General features: G+C 52.9%; 5 protein-coding genes across 5 annotated transcripts; 3 read left to right on the top strand and 2 right to left on the bottom strand.

Annotated features, from left to right (window-relative positions):
* Window positions 1-565: 565 nt before the first annotated feature.
* BO94DRAFT_626325 (uncharacterized protein) lies at window positions 566-2,329 on the top strand (the record flags this gene model as incomplete). Its single annotated transcript, XM_025617348.1, has 4 exons — window positions 566-693; window positions 760-889; window positions 954-1,038; window positions 1,098-2,329. 4 exons carry the CDS (start codon window positions 566-568, stop codon window positions 2,327-2,329), a joined length of 1,575 nt encoding a protein of 524 aa, XP_025464989.1.
* A 204-nt stretch (window positions 2,330-2,533) lies between these two features.
* On the bottom strand, window positions 2,534-8,399 carry BO94DRAFT_537438 (mediator of RNA polymerase II transcription subunit 12). Its single transcript, XM_025612265.1, has 9 exons — window positions 7,558-8,399; window positions 6,897-7,494; window positions 6,637-6,841; window positions 5,944-6,582; window positions 5,587-5,885; window positions 4,652-5,534; window positions 4,301-4,595; window positions 4,026-4,252; window positions 2,534-3,974 (listed from the first exon to the last, which is right to left on the bottom strand). Exons 1-9 carry the CDS (start codon window positions 8,162-8,164, stop codon window positions 2,964-2,966), a joined length of 4,764 nt encoding a protein of 1,587 aa, XP_025464990.1. The 5' UTR covers window positions 8,165-8,399; the 3' UTR covers window positions 2,534-2,963.
* Window positions 8,400-11,263: 2,864 nt separating this feature from the next.
* On the top strand, window positions 11,264-13,755 carry BO94DRAFT_558610 (translation initiation factor SU; the record flags this gene model as incomplete). The annotated part of the gene is made up of 9 exons (XM_025614018.1): window positions 11,264-11,300; window positions 11,378-11,428; window positions 11,502-11,533; window positions 11,597-11,613; window positions 11,746-11,843; window positions 11,905-11,925; window positions 13,283-13,357; window positions 13,455-13,547; window positions 13,607-13,755. The coding sequence occupies 9 exons, from the start codon at window positions 11,264-11,266 to the stop codon at window positions 13,753-13,755; spliced, it is 573 nt and encodes a 190-aa protein (XP_025464991.1).
* Window positions 13,756-14,394: 639 nt separating this feature from the next.
* On the bottom strand, window positions 14,395-16,085 carry BO94DRAFT_626329 (uncharacterized protein; the record flags this gene model as incomplete). The annotated part of the gene is made up of 5 exons (XM_025617349.1): window positions 14,395-14,801; window positions 14,889-15,036; window positions 15,101-15,156; window positions 15,221-15,761; window positions 15,925-16,085. The coding sequence occupies 5 exons, from the start codon at window positions 16,083-16,085 to the stop codon at window positions 14,550-14,552; spliced, it is 1,158 nt and encodes a 385-aa protein (XP_025464992.1). The 3' UTR covers window positions 14,395-14,549.
* A 117-nt stretch (window positions 16,086-16,202) lies between these two features.
* Window positions 16,203-17,840, top strand: BO94DRAFT_626330 (uncharacterized protein). The gene is made up of 3 exons (XM_025617350.1): window positions 16,203-16,633; window positions 16,686-16,793; window positions 16,870-17,840. The coding sequence occupies exons 1-3, from the start codon at window positions 16,254-16,256 to the stop codon at window positions 17,345-17,347; spliced, it is 966 nt and encodes a 321-aa protein (XP_025464993.1). The 5' UTR covers window positions 16,203-16,253; the 3' UTR covers window positions 17,348-17,840.
* Window positions 17,841-17,853: the final 13 nt, after the last annotated feature.

Genomic DNA, 17,853 nt, shown 5'->3' on the forward strand with positions numbered 1-17,853 from the left:
CCTGAGTCACATCATTTGTTCTTTTTTTCTCTGGCTATATCGTGCCTAGAAGCATTCGACCAAGCAGGAATAGTCGCGCTGCCTGATCCGTGGTAGCCGTTTGTTGTGGCGGCGGATATACATTTGCTGCGTGATTAGCGCTTCTTCGCTTCTTCGCCTCTTCGCTTCAGTCCATCCATTTCTACTATATACGCCAGCCTACACCTGCACCTGCCCCTCGGTTTACCCCAGACTAGCGTCAGAAAACTGGCCCAATTAGAAGCATCGATAGCATCACAGAGACGTAGATAGAGGCCCAGTCAGCTCTGTAGTTGAAAAAAGCCGCCACCTCTCCTCGCTCCTTCTCTTACACTTCTCTCCAGTTGTGCTCCATACCATCCAATTTCTGGCTATAGCTATCTAAGCTATAGTTGTTCATTCTTCCAGCCCATCTCAACAGAATCTTCGCACTCGTTCACATCTACCAATATTTTTCTCTTCGCTCAACAAGACAGCTATATTCGCTAGCATCTTGACCTCGACTCCACGTATCCCGATCAAAGAAGGATCCGATACAACCTTCGCTATGGCGAATCCTATCGTCCATCTCACCCACCCCTCCAGCATGACCAATATGCTCCCTAACTCCATCGTGATCCACAAGGGAAATGCACAGAAGATGCTTCCCAAGGAAGCTCGTCTCCACGTGGGAAAGTACGTAGCATTCAGCCCTTCCATACATACATAGGCCCAGATGATAGATGCTAACTGATTCCACAGCCTCTACAGTGGTGTTCCCTTTTATGTCCTCGAAGACGAGCTTGAACAGCTCTTTGTCCAGTTCGGTACTTGCTGGGCCCAGGTCCGCAAGGGTAGAAATAACCTCTACAGTGGCTGGGTCCAGTTTGAAGTATGTATCATCCATCCACCCACCATTCTATATGATGAGCACGCAGCTAACAAATATCTTGCAGTATCCTGCCCACGCTGAAGCTGCTCTGCAACATGGAAAATTCGTCAACAGAGGCCGGGCTCTCAGGGTAGAAAGTGCCAATGGAAGTATGTTACCTACCTATCTACCTGCCTATCAGCAACATGCTCATCTAACATCATCACAGGGAGCCATGACTCGACAAATAGTGTTGCTCTAGGCTATGCTCCTACTCCCATGGCACCTCCCGTTTACCACGGCCCTATGATGCCCGTGCAGATGCCCGTGCAGATGCCTGTGCCTGTGCCTGTGCCTGTGCCTGTGCCTGTGCCTGTGCCTGTGCCTGGTGTGCCGATGCCATGCGACCCGGTATACGGTCCTCCTCAACCTCATATTTACCCTCCTACTCATCAACCTCATTTCTATCCTCCTCCTACTCATCAACCTCATCTCTATCTTCCTCCTACTCATCAACCTCATTCTTATCCTCCTCCTACTCATCAACCTCAATTTTTTCTTCCCCCTCCTCAGATGTATCCTCACCCCCCTGCTCAGTTATATCCTCCTCATCATCAACCTCATATCTATCCTCCTCCTCATCCTCAACCAATTCATCTTGAGTACCCCTACATCGTCACCACTCCCACCCGCTCTACACCATCTCCTATCACCGCAGCATCCATCTCTTCCACCTCCCCAACCATCGAGAGCCCTTCCAGCAAGTCCTCCTCAGACACATCCACCACCACCCCCGACAAACCCGAAAAGTCGAAGAAACCGACCGCCCAAAAGAAAGAGAACCAATTCCAGGATTCCAAACGTCTCAGAGACATCCTCCTCATCACCGGAACTACCGTTGGCCAGTACGTCGACGATATGAAACAGGAACTGGGGATGGATCTCGACGATGAGCAGACCGACGAGGTTATCAAGGAAGTGGTGCTCGAGGCATATAAGAAAGGTTGGGTTGTTGGGACTGGATCTGAGTCTAAGTCTAAGAAGGAGACCGAGACTGCGGATGAAACCACGCCTAAGATTGAGACTCAGACTGCGCCCGAGGCCGAGACTGAGCGTGTGTCTGACGGTGAGACTGTGCCTGAGACGGAGGCTGAGGTTGCACCCGTGTCTGCGCCCGTGTCTAAGCCTGAGCCTCAGCCCGAGCATGAAACTGAGATCGAGACTCAGACCGCGCCTGAGACTGAGGCCGAGATGGTGCATGAGACTGAGACTGAGACTGAGGCGGAGCCTGAGTCTGAGTCCGAACCTAACACTGACACCGACACTGACAATACGTCTATGCACATGTCTATGACCAAGTCTAAATCGGATGCAGTTGTTGAGGAGTGTCATATATCCCACAAATTTTCTTGGTTCGAGGAAGTGGAGCGTGAACTATTGGAGTCTCAAAGTGGGCTTTAGGTATAGTAGGATTTAGTAGTTTGGGATAGTGTACGAAACACAAGGAATAATCGGAGGAGGACTTACGATTGGGCTTTGATCTGACTTCGACTTGGATACAGAAGAGCATGACTGAACGACAACTGTATCTGACATTCGAACCCGAATGGGGGATTATTTTAGGATAGTACCACTTACATATTATTAATCATTAGACTGCGTTGCAGTCCCTAATTCCATTCTTCAAAACAAATCACCTCCATTCGCTCATGCAATAAAACAATGCTATGTTGTAGATATTTATACCAATCGTAAATGCTATGGACCGCCCACCCGCTGAAACGCCCGGCTCTCTATATATATACAACCTTGGATGCCCTCCAAAATAGAAACCCAGGAACGGCTATAACCAGTGCACCCTTGCTGGTTGAGATCGATACCGCGGATGAAGGATCGTGGATGAAATGGCGACGAAAGAAACCAAGAGAATGAGGAGATCTGGTTGGGGTTAAACCCACCAAGCATTGGGCAGCAATAGATAAATATATGCAAAACTATGGTATCGAGCAGAGGAAAGCACAAATATGTCAGCTTGCAGCAGGTCGCAGCAAATAATATATACGGGGGGTTAACAAGACATGAGCCGAGGACATGTCTAGGCCCGGACGCGTCGGGCGTCGAAGTATTTCAGGCTCACAGCCGTATCGTTCATCCCCACGATCGGAGCCGCGTCTTCGAGGAGTTCCCAAGGACGCACAGGATACGCGCCGATGACACGGCCGCGGTATTGAAGGCGAAGATGGCTGGCAATGCAATTGACGCCTTCAGCTAACCCACCGGGGAGTCCGGAAGGAGTTGAGGAGATGGTCTGCTGTGGATTGGGTGGCCCGCCGGCGAGATTTGCAGTTGGCGTCGGAGTCGAACCACCGGCAGCAGGCGATGGTAGAGAAACAGGCTGGGGAGGATGGGGGGATGATGTGTCCAGCATGGGACCGAGAAGATAGAGAAAGCGGAAGTCATTCTGGAACTGGAGAAAAGGGGGGCATTTCTCTCGGAGAAAACGGGCACACTGCTGCCGTGCCTCGTCTGGAAACGTATCGATCAGTGCTGCTGCGACATCCAGGGCATGGGTCTGCAACAGGATTCCAGGACAAGGCCGATAGTTTTCCGACTGCACCGGATGAGGGAAATAATTGGCCGACGGATAGAGACGAATGACACGGTCCGGTAAGCGTGCAAGAGAGATGCAGAAGATGGCTATCAAGATCCGGGCTTGCTCTTGCAGGCCGTTCAGCCTGGGTGCTAATGCCGGGATATTGAATGCTGCGCGGTGGATGACAACCAGTCTGAGTAAGGCCGAGAACCAGAATGCGAGGCTCCGTTCGAAATTCGAGCGCACCTGAGCCGTCTGGCTGGCGTCAACCGCACCAGACCCATTGGGCTGCATGGTGATGAATTTTTGAAGCAGCAGCTCCATTCTTTCAACCAGGGTGGATGCAATCGTGTGGGCACCGGCTTCGGGAATGCTATGCGCCAGCTTTTCGACAACTGTCAGATAAAGTCGGGCGGTCTCAATGGAGTTCGATGTGTCGGCGACGGTAGGATCGCCGATGGGCTCTTCGAGCATAGGAACGGAAAAGAAGCCCTTTTCGGCTCGCTCACGGATCTAGACCAGTTAGCGAAAGCACAGCAACTCGAATTCTTGACGGGTTCATACCTGTCGCACCGCATCCTGGCTCATCAGACTGACCAGGCCGTACCAGTGGGACCTCTTGGAGCGAGCATCAGCCATCGCGGCCTTGAACATCACGTCCACAATCCCATTGTCGACTTTATTTCCCGCTTCGGCATTGAACAGGACCTGGAGCTTCAGTTGACAAATGGGGAGCGAGAAATCATTGTTCATGCCAATGACTCGTTCGGCTTCGGGCATAGCCTGGGGGTCTGGAATGCGTTAGTCAACCCTCCAGCAACCATGAACCTCAAACGCACCTTGTGAATCGAAGCCGAGAAGGGTATCAAGCGCCTTCTGTAAAAGTGCCGTGGCAGCCAGGTCCTGGCCTATGAATTTCTGCATGCAGCATTGTACCATGCGTTCCGGTTTCTGCGTAAGTAATGTCTGCAGCAAGTTCATGGCGCAAGTTACAAGGTCCGTCTGGTTGGTCACGCACGCAGTCCCCGGATGTCTAGTATGAACCAACGGCACAGCATCCCGAATGATCTCGAGGCATTCCTCGGGATGCTTGTCGATGAACTCTTGCTGTGCTAGATAGTAGCGGTACGTCACCTATAAGGGTGGGTTAGATAAAAGTAGGGCATCTTAAGGAAGATAGAAGAGCATACCATGTCCGCGTATCGGCCCTGGCCCGGGCCCTTTGGAATAAGGAGCTCAAGAAGATCCAGCCGCAGGTCGGTGACCTTGGGAACTACCGAAGCCACCCTTTCCATTTGCAACAGCTTCTTTACAAGCACGACAAAAGCATGGATGGTAACGCATCCGACCCCGATCAAAGGAGGAAGGATGCGGACCAATGCGGATCGCGATGGTGACTTCAAAAGCCCACACACCCACCGGACCAGCCTTGCATCGAAGCGTTTAGGGTGGAAGGACCTCAAGTAAGCCATATACCTGCAGATGTCATTCGCGGACAGCTTGACAGGACTATGTTCAGTTCCCAACGCTCGAGTCAATGAATTGAATATAGCATCCATAGTAGCCTCATCCATACCACCTCCAGAGAATAGGATCTGGTCCAACTTTTCCTGGAACGAGGAGTCGAATTCACCAAAGCCCCCCATGGGTATATGATCCGAAAGCGGAGACGGTGCAGCGAGAGCCGACTTATTTTCAATCCGAGACAGATCCTGACGCAGAAGAGCAACAGTGTTGAACTCACTGGGCATTCGTAGTCCCAACTCAATCAGCGAGAAGATGAGGTCTAGGCTGGGCGCCCCAAATCTCTTAAGGCGAGCATAGGACTCAACGAGTCCCTTGAAGAGATCGGTTGCAGCACCAATAACACACAAAGAGTCGAAATGGTAATTGACAGTATCCGCAACGGAGGCCAGAACAACGCCGTCATCACAATTCGTGGCCTGCTTGAGCACATCGGCGAGCATTGAGATATCCCCGAAGCTCTCCAGGACATCCCGAATGTTGTAGAACTCGACAGGGGTAAGGGCAGAAACCCCGGAATCAGCCAACATAGGTATATGGGCGTATTTTCTACAAATTGTTAGGTCTTGGAAAATGACTTGGTGGGACATAAGATGCTTACCTGATGGGATCGCGGTGGTGTCCAGATACTCCACGACGAATCCACAGGCCAATCTCGGATTTGACTGCCCATGTCAAACTCGGCAATGACAGGTCAGTCAGCATCGCATCGCTGATCTGCGCACCGAAGATCTTGGGTAGTCGTTGAGCAATGGACGCCTTGACGGCGGCAATGATTGACTCCTCCTGTGATGCGGGCATCCCAGCGCGGCTTAACAGCGTATTGCGGAGATTACGGACATACTCCGGAAGGCGAGCCAATGGAAGTTGCATGAGAAGGCAAAGGTCATCCGATATAGCCTACACTCTGCTTAGTCAATTTGATCGTGGCTAAAAGGTCTTTGGAATGGCATCTGACCTGTTGTTGGCCGGGCGAAGGATCGTTCGCCACCCCTTTGGCCATCAGCCATTGCAAGTACCTGCCGACAGAGAATGTCTGAGACCGGACAAGTTCAGCAATAATGTGATAAACATTGTCCATATTCACTCGGCTGGTTATATGAACATCAGCAAGGAAGGCGAGAATGTGAGATTCAACATCCATCCCCGACATCTTCCATTTCCGCAGCAGGCGAACGCTGGTATACACACGGCGAGAGCCATGACGGAATGGAGTTGATGCCCACTCAAGCAGCTTCGAGACCAGAGACGCTTTGTCTTCGACAGCACCCAAGCAGGTAGAAGAAGTAGAGGAGATGTCATGTGCCGAGCGTATAGAATCAAACAAGTGAATGACATGTTGCTGAGGCAACCGTTGAGCCGTCTCTTGATGACTGTTAGGCAGCTGGACGCGTGCATTACGCTCTGCAAGGTTCTGGAGTGTCGTTTTGTCCGGTGTTTCGTTCAAATTCAAGCATGACGCAACTAGGTCTTTGTACTTCTCCCAAGAATTCGGTAGTATGACAGAGGATGTATGTTCCAGCACCAATCTCCTTACGCAGCGGGATAAGCGATCCACCAACGGCTCAAGGGCTGTAGGCTGTGCAGGTTGCTTGATCTGTCACGCCGATTAGCTGAAACTATAGAGGACATGAACAAGGAGGATGTGTACCTGGCGCAACTTCTCCAGTAGCACCTCAGCTAATCGTCGACCACGTTTTCTGTACCGCATGATGTTGTTCCAGTATATGCCGAGCATCAGAAGCCAAACAGGTACTGTATTAATCGGTGCGGCTTCTAACGACAGCAAGAACCACGCGAGATACTGGTCATGGTCCAGCAAGCGTTCGAAGAACAAGCGAGAAGTTAAGCTCACCCTGTGAAGGATTAGTATGACTGCACCAAAGAAGTATGGATCGCGGCAGGGCGTACGCATATGTCATCTTCAATTTCCAATCCGGCGTTCCACAAGTACCGATTACGCTTTCGAGGAACTGTTGGACAGTTGATGTCCAGTCGCGGACCCATTTCGTCTCAAGGCCCAATGCGAGCGCCCCACTTGTGCCTTTACGCTTAAAGGCACGAATTTCGTTGGCCCCGACACACCTTGCCAGCCATATGGCCCGGGGAACCGGAATGCCTTTGCCCAAACATTGATCGAGCAAAACCTTGCCCCTGACGCCATGAGGGATCGTCCGACTCAGCCTGCGCAAAGGGACGGACGGATTCGCAAGGTCCCGAAGCCAAGCCTCGCGTTTGTTATCGGTCAAGGTGACGCGGGGAGGCGGCTTGAAACTCGATGGAGCAGTAACAGTATTGTGACTTTGGCGCTTCTCGAGGGCAGCGGCAAAAACAGACGAGAGCATCTGAAGGCCGGAGCGATGCTTCAACTGCGCATACAGTGACGGGCGTGCCGTATTCGATTCGTTTTGCGAGACCTGGGTTCGATCATAATGGCCTTGCTTCGCAGTATGGTCGTTCAGAGTATCCTCGGGATGATTACCTGTCCAAGGGGAAAAGTCCGCAACTCCTAAACCATGATTGTGCAATTAGACGAGTGCTCTGTACCGGGCATCGCGTGGAGGCGACTTACTCTCCCCTTTCACTTTCGGTGCAACGGGGGGGACGACAATACGATATGGAGTGGTCTGCACTTCCTTTGTAGGTGCAATATCTGGAGGTCTTGTACTGTTGCTTCCGGAGGGTTCCTGCGGAGTATACTTCCAAGGGACAAGAGGTAAAGGAGGCGGTGATGCAGGATTCTTGCCTTGCGAAGTAGCATCACCGTCTTTCGCCTCCGCAGCTCCAGTGGTTTCTGAAACCAAGGCCTGAAATGACCATACAGGCCGTCCACGCCAGGAAAGCGGATTCGGTTTTGAGCTTTGGGTGCCTGGGGTGCTTCTCGCTTCTCCTCCACTCCCAGGCGCTGGACTCCCCTCAACCGGACATGATCCTGAAGGCGCATCTACTTTGAGCCTTTTAGTGGGGGGTTCGCGTTCCTGGGAATCGCTGGGGTTGGTTGTGAGGTCGACCACTGCCGGCTGTCGGGGTAGCGATTGCGGCATGGGCATTGACAACTTCTCCAACTGAGGTTCGGGTTGACCCAAAGTTTGAGACGCATCAACGCGTCCTGAGCCGTTATTGAGGGCGCGCACGGAACGGCCCCATGGCTGGACGCCGGCGGAGGGATGTGGTATCATGTCAGCTTCATGGTGTATTCAAGCGTCGGGATTTGATCATCGGCACCGCGCCGTCTGGACGGCTAGGCAATATAGTCAGGAACCCGGTCGAACGCCTGTGGAACGTATCGGTGGGAAGTCGGAAGAGGTGAGGACCGAAATAATACTCATTCGATCCCCCGAATCGAGTCTGGTGCGGTGCTGTGGAATGAATTGAAGACGTGGGCGGAGGAGCGGCTATTGGGGGGGGGGGGGGAAGACGGAGGTTTATCCCCGGGAAACCGTCGCGGACCTGAGTGAGTTTCGGGGGGAGGCAAAGCGGGAAGGTCAATCGATCCGCGAAGAGAAGGGGGCCAGGGGACCACCGGATGTCGGAGTGAGTATAGGAGAGACGAAAGGAAGAGAGAGAAAAAGAGAAAGAGGAGAGATAGAAGGGAAAAAGCCGAACGAGAATCTGGAGATAACGTAAGGAGGACCAACTGGCACCTGTATGACCGACCTACCCAAGTAGGAAGTCGCAGCAGCCCGAGGGGGGCAAAGATTACCGGCTGGGACGGTAAATTATCCGGATGACGGCGCCAGACCGCGTGGGCGGAGCCGGACTGACCGTGGGTTCGTACCGTCGTATTACTTACTTACCGGACGGCCGTGGATCATCACAATAGTAATGATCGGAGCCAGCTTATCCACCGTCGGAGTTGTGATATCCTACACTACGTACTACTACTAGATATGTACATAGGTATCTATCTATCTAGGTACGGAATATCTATCTATCTCTCGCCCTCAAAATCAAAATCAAAACAGAACTAACTAGCTAACTAACTTCGGCGCAATCACATCCATACCTAGGTGCAGCAGCGTACTACTACTACTACCTACTATACATGGGCTTGCCTTATCTGGTCTTGACCCAAACGCTCCCAAGCCTCCGCCCTCCGCATTCAGCAAATGACCCCTACGCATTGGCGTTTACAGTTTGACCTTCAGTTCGCCATCAGTGGTGATGAAGAATGAGTCGGGGGAACTACCAATGATCACGCTATCCGGTAAATCCATCAGCCAACCAATCCGAAAGTCGTGTGCTTGGCATCAGATGATGGGGCGCGCCTCCATCCGGGCGATTCTTGAACATGCAAATCGACGCGATTACCTGATGATATCGCGGCATCTCGCCCCATTCTTCCACCAGTGGTCAGGATCGGACTCCAATCAGAACCACTTGGGACGACGATAGGGACCGTCGCAACTCGCAAGGCGACTCCGTGCCTAACCCATCCTGAACAGTGAACCATGACCAGGTTAACTCCGCAGATCGGCCCGTTATGGGCGATCCCTGCTCGCCGGACAGTACTTTGGTATCCCAACTTGTTGTTTGCATCCTTAGACCCGGGGATTAATCTACGATGCACTCTGTACTATGTAGGCACTAGGCAGCTAGTGAGCAGGGGAAATCATCTCGTCATGTACCACGGGCGCGGTCGCACACACAGGGTGATACGTGTGCAATCTTTCCTGGAGGGGATATGAATTTTCCCTGTCTGTCCGTCCGAATATACGGTGAACAATTTTTCTGACTACCGGATTCAGTATGCGTGCTGATTCTGAAACCAACCCTAGAGGGGACTTGACCTTCCCTATCTTCTTTTTCCGCTTTAAACCCACTCTCTCCATCAATTGTGGGCCGTTGGATCAAGGGGATTCCATCCTCTCGGATTCCTCCAGACTTCTCCTGCCTAAGCGCCCCGAGCCCCGTCGGGAAGATCCATTGCCGACGATGTTAGACAGTTAGACATGTGTCATTTTATTTCTTGAGGCATTGGGTTGGGTCACTTGGTGGCCCATCATTGACCATCCCAGTCACTGCCATCCAGCAAAAGCCGTCTTCAACCTCCGGCTGCGGGATGGACCCCTCCACAGTGGCATGACCCTCTGCGTGGGAGACTGTGAGTACCGTATGACTGTTCCGTCTGATCCCACTCTCTCCGCATCTTCAATGGCTCGGCGTTGTAGATCGTCGATGGGTTTAATCTGTAGATAACTAGGCCTATCTATGTACTAGATATCTAGAGTATTTTTACCTTTTGAGGCGGTCACACCCCCCGTCTTTCCGCACTAGAACTCCGTACGCCCTGGGCTCCAGGCTATTGGCAAAGATCACCCGTTTGGTACTCCGGACGGGGACAGGGATCCAGATGCTGGGCGCACTGGATCATCCCGGAAACTCCGAGTGCACAGACCGGCGCACCACGGCTGGTACTGGACACGAAGCAGCTTCCAGCAACACCCATCCTAGCTGCAGGATGCAGTGCGACCTTGGTCGTTCCAGCCCACGAATGGAGACAAAGAGCTGAGCGGATAGATACACAAGCATGGTCCGGATTAAAATCGGGAATTGCGAAAGGGGCTACTCGGCTCTGGACAGATAGCCACGGGATGGGTCCTCCGTCGGTAAGCTACTGAGGCCACCCTTCCCCATATGCATCTGGAATTTGGAAAATCTATACATCGATCTGGCGATGGGTCGTGAAGACGCCCATGATTTGGGGTGTCTTCCAAAAGCACTGTGCATGCATATCCTGCATCGGCCGCCCGGTCAGAGCTGGGGGTGTTTGAGACACCTCCTGAGCTGACCTTGATTCCGATCGCTGACCGAATTGCGGTTGATCACCCCTATCGCATAAAGTCAGTTAATAATAGGTGAGGATGTCTGATACGGTCCAGCCCGAAGATAGATGATCTCCGACAAGATCTGTTTGGTTCCCCAAGTCTAGTCAAAACACCTTGTAGGTATCTATCCGAGGTGCCATGGCTCGGAGGTAAGCAATCAGTTTGCTCATATCATCTCCAGGCCAATAGTCGGTCCCATATGTAGAAAGCCCTGTTGATAAAGGGTGGCCATTATTGAAATTGCTGTGAGGAAGGCGAAGCAGAAGACGAAGAAGAATAATGGCCGAGTGACTTATCAGTCGGGGAGATAAACCTCGGATCCGGGCAGCCTTTCCGCTTTGGTCTTGGCGGCAATCATCGGCTGGTTGGCCTGTTCGCCTGTCTCTCCTCCGCGAGGCAGGCACCTCTTTCACGGCCTGTGCAGTAGCCCCCGGACTATCAAGCGACAAGATGGCTTCCAAGAAGGATATGCGGAGGTTGGACCTCGGTAGGTTGCTTATCTTCTGGTCCCCTTTGCCCTCCAAGTCGACGCGTGCCGTCGCTGACGTCGACGCCGAATTCTAGCCATTCCCTACATCGACCCGCCCAAGGGCAAGGATGAGCCCGACATGTCTAGTACGTAACGGATCGATGGCAACACCCCATGTAGATGGGGCGATGAGGAGCAGGTTCTGATTGCCCGATGCAGGCGCCATGTCTAGCACCATGCCTATGGCTGCGGTAGGTTTGCAATTGGAGTCCTTGTGCTGGTTAATGCTTCAGACACGTTGACACTTTCGGTAGATGTTCACTAGGAACAGGTGAGCACGAACATACTCGTTTGGATTGACTACGCATATCTATGTGATCTGACACATCTCGCCCGTGCAGAATGATCGGATGGTAGGCCACCAGTGTCTGATTGTTTTGGCAAGCTGCTAAATGGTGTTCAGGGTCTCCTTTGTTTTCTCCCTTCAGTCCTGGCTGGGTGAGACCCCAGACCAGAAGAGAGCGGCTTCGACACCAGGCTACATGTCCGTCTTGATGTCCTGTGCGTATCCCAATCTCGCCCCATTACCAGGAATGAGAACTAACCCCGAATGCGTTTTCAGTGATGGCTCTGGTTGTTGTATGTCCCCTGACGATCCCGAGAAAGGAGATGAGGCGAAGTAGCCCCGGAAGTCTTTCTAATGTACATCATACAGACCTACTTCCCGATCTTCTTGCCTCCCCAGGCTGCGCGCGCTGCCCCTGGCACCACCGCTGTCCCTACTTCCTCCCCTTAGCGAGAGCTGTTGCTGTGATACCATTGCCCACTCGTTTCGATGTACTGTTATACCACGGAGTTGTCAAGTTCACGAAGAAAAAGGTTGGAAAGGCTGGCTTGATAGTGGCTCGAAGAGGGAGGCCTCGATACCTCGAGTCTTGTCGAAGCTCTTCGGCCATTGATCATTGCTTTTGTGTACAGGGTGAGACTGTGATGTTGCATGAATACTCTAATACCTCAGCTACCATAATATCACCATTATCTCTAGAGTCCCAATATTGCGGTTGCCAGCGGATGGACTGTGGCGAACTTTAATGGGATGTCGTAGACGACTAGTCTATTGCCAGACTCCCCTAATTGCCAGCATTGTGTGTAACGTCCTGAGAAGTGGCTATACGCTGCTCAATAACAATGTCAATAGAGCATTCACTGCAATATTGTCGGGTCAATACACCGATCAGTTGCGTAGAAACTACGTATGGATGAGGGGGGAGCCCGGGGAGGGGAGGGGAGGGGGTTTAGGAAGGGAGAATGAGGGAGCGCCCTGAATCGCCACCATCGATCACCCCCGACCGAAGAAACCAATAATGACCGCCATAACCATAACGCCTCTTCAGCCCCTCCCCCAGTGCAAAGCGGCAATCCGACCTGGAATCCGGACCCAGTTACACTGATGGAACGTAGCAGATGCGCCCGAATTGAAGGGGGCAGCAGGGCTTAGTCACGGGCACACCGCCTTCCCCCACAAGGGCGCTAAGGCAACGCCGCGCCCCTCAAAAGGCTCTTCTGTTCTTCTTCCTGCTTCCTTCCCGTCAACCACCTCGCATCCACTTTAAACTCCAGCTTCAGTCTTTCAGACTCCGCGATCGCCTCGACTTTCCCCAGAGATCTAATTCTCTCTCCTCGCTCACTTCCTATATACCGCTTTTAAGGGCCGTTTACGACGAAAGGCCGAGTTTATGTCCATCGAAAACCTTAAGACCTTCGGTGAGTCGCTTCGCCACCCCCCTTCTGTGGACTCTATCCCCAGGCCCGCTGCCTGGCCTTCAGACGGTGTTGGTCCTTCTCGCGATGGTCTTGCAAGCAAGACCATCGCTGGTAGGATCATACACCCTGGTTTGGCTTGGCTGTGTCGCCGGCGTGTCCCTTTTGTCGACCTGCGTCACAGCGTGGCGGGGTAATATCTGGTCATGAGCCTGAGGCTGACACGTGCTCTTCCACAGACCCCTTCGCCGAAGCTGACGAAGACACCGGCGAGACTAAACAGTCTCAAAATTACATCCATATACGGATTCAACGTACGTTCCACTGCCGTCTCAACGTGTTGGCCCACTGCCCTCATCGGCGATGTGGCGCCACGCTGTCCCGTGCACTTGAGACTAACCCTTCCTATAGAGCGCAATGGTCGAAAGACCTTGACCACCGTCCAGGGTCTTCCTAAGAAGTTCGATCAGAAGAAGATTTTGAAGGTGATCAAGAAGAAGTTCGGTATGTTGTCGCCGTCCCTTGACACGCGCCCACCATCACGAAGCTAATTGTTCTTCCAGCCTGCAATGGCACCATTGTCAGCGACGCTGAGATGGGCGAGGTGATTCAGTTGCAGGGAGACCAGCGTAAAGATGTTCAGGAGTTCTTGACCGACAAGAAGGAGGGTCTCGAGCTGGACGCCAAGACCATCAAGGTCCACGGTTTCTAAGCCAGACGCCACGCCCCCGTTCCGGCCCCTTCTTCCCAGTCCACATTTCCCTCAGAGTGGTGGGGTGGGGGACATAATGTGTCCACTTATCCTCCGTCTGATCTTGCACTGCGGCCCCCGCAATTGCAACGGGGGTTGTTCGGTCTAACATTCTGTCTGCTATTATTACCGCTCTGTGCCCGGAATAATGGACTTGGGCCTGTGTCGAATTGCTGCACTATCAAGTTGGTCCCTTTTATCCGCGAGTGCGCGTTGGAAGGGACACAGTGGGTCTGACTTTCTGACTCGACTGCTACATTTGGAAGGGGATAATGACGGAACGAGGCGTTGGTAGATACCCAATATCTTCATAGATGATTTACTTCTTCTGTTTCTACTTCTTCTGTGTCGTGTCTTTGCTTGGCTTGGCGTGGGCCTCAGTACGAGAAGGACGGTTCGACCTGGTTTGCGACGGGATCAATGGTCTCGATCTTTCGTTCCCATCAGTGTTCCGATCGTCGGTGTGCTGCATGCTGTCCGCAGTCATTTCCGTGTCTTTGCTCGAGAATGAACTCTCATTCCGCATGGAATGGTTTTGGTGAATCCACTATTGATAAACATGCCATTATTCCAGTAGCCTTTCTGCGAATCGCTTTGCCCGTTTCTATTAAAAAGTTCAATTGATGTATCCTTTTTCGTAGCTAAGGTATGTATGTATCTAATCAAGGGGACGAGTACCCAACGACACCAATAGGAATAGTCTATGGCAACACAACTAGCGCCGTGATCGGTAAGTCGATCAACCCAGGCCCAGCCTACAATTCCCCAACCGGAACCCGATCGTCCGACACCCGCATGCGAAGGAAGATCGCAACGGCCCAATCCCAAAGCTTGCGCGTGATGACGAACACAGGCACTTCTGGTTCGTTCTCTCGGGTCAAATGTAACTGCAGAAGAAGTGAGGACATGCTCACGAAACTAGCCACCGACACGATGAGAAGCGCAGCTGCCGTTTCGCGCTTGATAGTAGCATGGTTTTGGGTGGCATGGTAAAGAAAGGTAAGGGTCTGGTTTGGAAAAGGGGGTGTCAGTTAAGGTTGTCCAGCATCACCGAAAGGGTGGAGGATGGAGTATATATAGTCCGTGGGACTTACCGTTGTAATGGATATCCAGGCTGGTAAGAGAAGGCGTGGGTCGGAGGAAGCCCCGGAGAGATAGAGTACCCAAGAAGTGATATAAGCAATCAAACCATTTGTAGTAAGGAGACGAATAACAACAGCTGGTGGGGTATAGTTCAAAAGCCTGGAAGGGGAAAGTTTGATTGTCAGGAACAGCCAGACGATTTCAGGGGTCGAGGAAACCATACCATCGAGACATCATACAATCAGCAAAAAAGTAGGAAAGATATGCGGATGCACAGCACTAAAATGACGGTCAGACCAGCTCACACAACGCCGTGCAGAGGAAGATGAAGCATTCCACATACCCACATAATAGCCAACGCCACCTCTGTAACCCGAAATCTTCTCTCAACATCCCAGTCTTGACCAACGCTGCCGACAATCGCCGCCGCCCACCCCTCATGTCCTAATCCCGGCCGAATGTGTAGCAGTTCGGCCAAGAAGGTGAAGGCACATCGTAGCCCCCACCACGCGGCCGGCACGGTGCTCAGCGCGCGGCAGATCAGCAACGGTAGATACCATTTCCGATCGACTCCTAGAATCACAGCGACCCGGGGATGAAGGCCAGACGGAAGCGAGTGACCAGCATCGTTGCTGCTAGGAGTGCGGGACGTGGAGGAGGCCGGGGAGGGCGGGACGACGGTCGAGGCGGCGGAAGAGGGGGCCACGGCTTTATCGGGGGAATCCACCTTTGAGAGAATGGAGGCTAGAGTGGAATAGAATGGCGGGGGAGGGGTCGTGGGAAGCGAATCCGACAGGGCAGCAATCAGGTCAGAATCAGGAGTGGACGGCCGGGCGTGAAGAGAGAAGGATGGAGAAGCAGCATCACGATAAGGAGGAGCCAGCCTTAATTCCCGGCATATGCGGCCGTCACGCAGAGTCTCTCGAATGGCGATAGACAGACGAAGGGAACAATAGTGGTGGTAAGAGGCCCCGAGCTAGACTGGCTCTGGAATGACCCCCCTAAAAGGTATAGATAGATTCTCTGGTGCTCGGCGATTTGGCGAACACTTCAACTCGGAGGCTGATCCGCAACGGTCGGGAGGGACGAAAACACGACGGAAGGCAAGTGCCAGACAAGTCGCACACAGCAGCAGCTACCGTTCGAGAGACACGGTGCGAATTGGCGCAGAGGGAGGCGCAAGAAGCGGGGAGGTGCATGAAAGCCATGAAGCCAAATCAGCCAAAAGCGAGAGGCGCGGCGGAGAACTGCCCGCACGTGACCGGGCCCGTTCGGCGGAATTTCTTTGGCTTCGTTTTCTGGCTTCTCTCCGACCCTGCGTGCTTTTCCTGTTCCCACGGCCTCTGCGACCTGCTCTGCCCATCCGTCGAGGCATCATGGCGTCCTCACTGTCCAAGGGTCCCGTCTTCTCGGCCATCCGCTCCAACAACACCCCCTTCGCGACCCTCTACTCCAAGACTCTCTCCGGACCGGCGGCTGCTGCACCATGCCAACGCCGACCTTTCTCGCAATCCTCGCAGCGCAATGGCATGCGCGGACTCCCGGAGAACATCTCCATCCCACAGCCCGCTCAGCCGAGTATGCGAACTCGGGGTAGGGACATGGCCAGGGCGGATCTGCCTCAGGATATCGGCCTCTTGCCCGGAACCTTCATTCGGCCGCTTTGGCGAGACATGCCCTCCATCTTCCACCAGCCCTCGGAGCGTTTACATATGGAATGGCTGTGGGTCAAGTCGGCCTTCCAGAACTTTGTCGCGTGAGTTTCCACCTTGTTGGACTCTCTCACAATGGCCCTAACACCACAACAGACTCCTCGCCTACTCCAAATGGATCAACAAGGGACTCCCTCTTAGGCTGAAAGAGCGTCGACAGGTTGCTCTCGATCTTCATAAAACCATGTATTCCGCATTCGCCGCGTAGGTCTCTCACGGCTACCTCCCCCCATATCTTCCTTGTTTATACTATGTGCTAACAACCCCCGTCAAATAACAGCGGCGACTCTGCTACTCTGCGCAAAGTGTGTTGCTCCGGCCTTGCCAACCAGCTCAGCGGCCGCATCTCTTCCCGCCCCAGGGGTGAGAAAGTCACATGGAACCTGGAGAAATACATCAAATCCCCGGCCACCTTCTTCACCGGTGTCCGCGTTCTCGCGGATCGCGCGACCCAGATTCCCGAACTTCCCGACTCTGGAGTCCGCCAGGTCGTTCTGCGCATCACCAGTCGCCAGTCAAAGGGCAAGGTGTCTCCCGGAGACAGCACGGAGGTGGCCAACAATGCCAAGCAGCAGGACTGCACCGAATACCTTGTGATCCAGAAACTCCGCTGGGTCGGCGAGGAAGGCGAATGGCGCGTCTGGGGTCACGCTACCCCCACTACCGTGGAAGATCTCGAGAGTCCTTTCTTTGCCCGTGGACTGTCAATGGCAGACCGTATGGAAGCCATGAAGGAGTCGATGGGGGCCAAGAGATAAGCTTCGTCGGATTCTCGCCAGGTCAAACATAGACCTCTCCTCGTGAACGATACCAGTCACTAAGCCCCGGTTACTCGAGCCCTCAGGGCCCATCATTTCCCCCTTGAACAGCGAAGCAAGCGAGGGCCCTGAACTCACCATCGAAATTGTATTGATACGCAGCGACGAAGCACAAAAAGTGTCTGTCTATTAGCTTGTTCTCTGCCACCTACACCCCCCTCTTCCCCACTCTCTTGCATCTGGTTTTGGGCTGCGAATATTCGCATCCAATTCGATTCTATCATGTGTTATTGAGAACTACCCTATACCATGCAGTCGGTTCATGTCCTTGTGTTTGTCTTTCCCGGAAATACAGTTCGGACTCATGGCCACCAATCCGCTGCACTCTGTATTATATCTGATTGGCTATTATCCCACCAATTTGAACTTTGTAATTATCTACTTAGCAGCGTGTTTTATAGGAAATCCGGTAACAATCTAGCTGGCACTTGGCATATCCTGGTATC

This window comes from Aspergillus sclerotioniger, assembly GCF_003184525.1.
Source record: "Aspergillus sclerotioniger CBS 115572 chromosome Unknown BO94scaffold_23, whole genome shotgun sequence".
Classification (NCBI taxonomy): domain Eukaryota; kingdom Fungi; phylum Ascomycota; class Eurotiomycetes; order Eurotiales; family Aspergillaceae; genus Aspergillus; species Aspergillus sclerotioniger.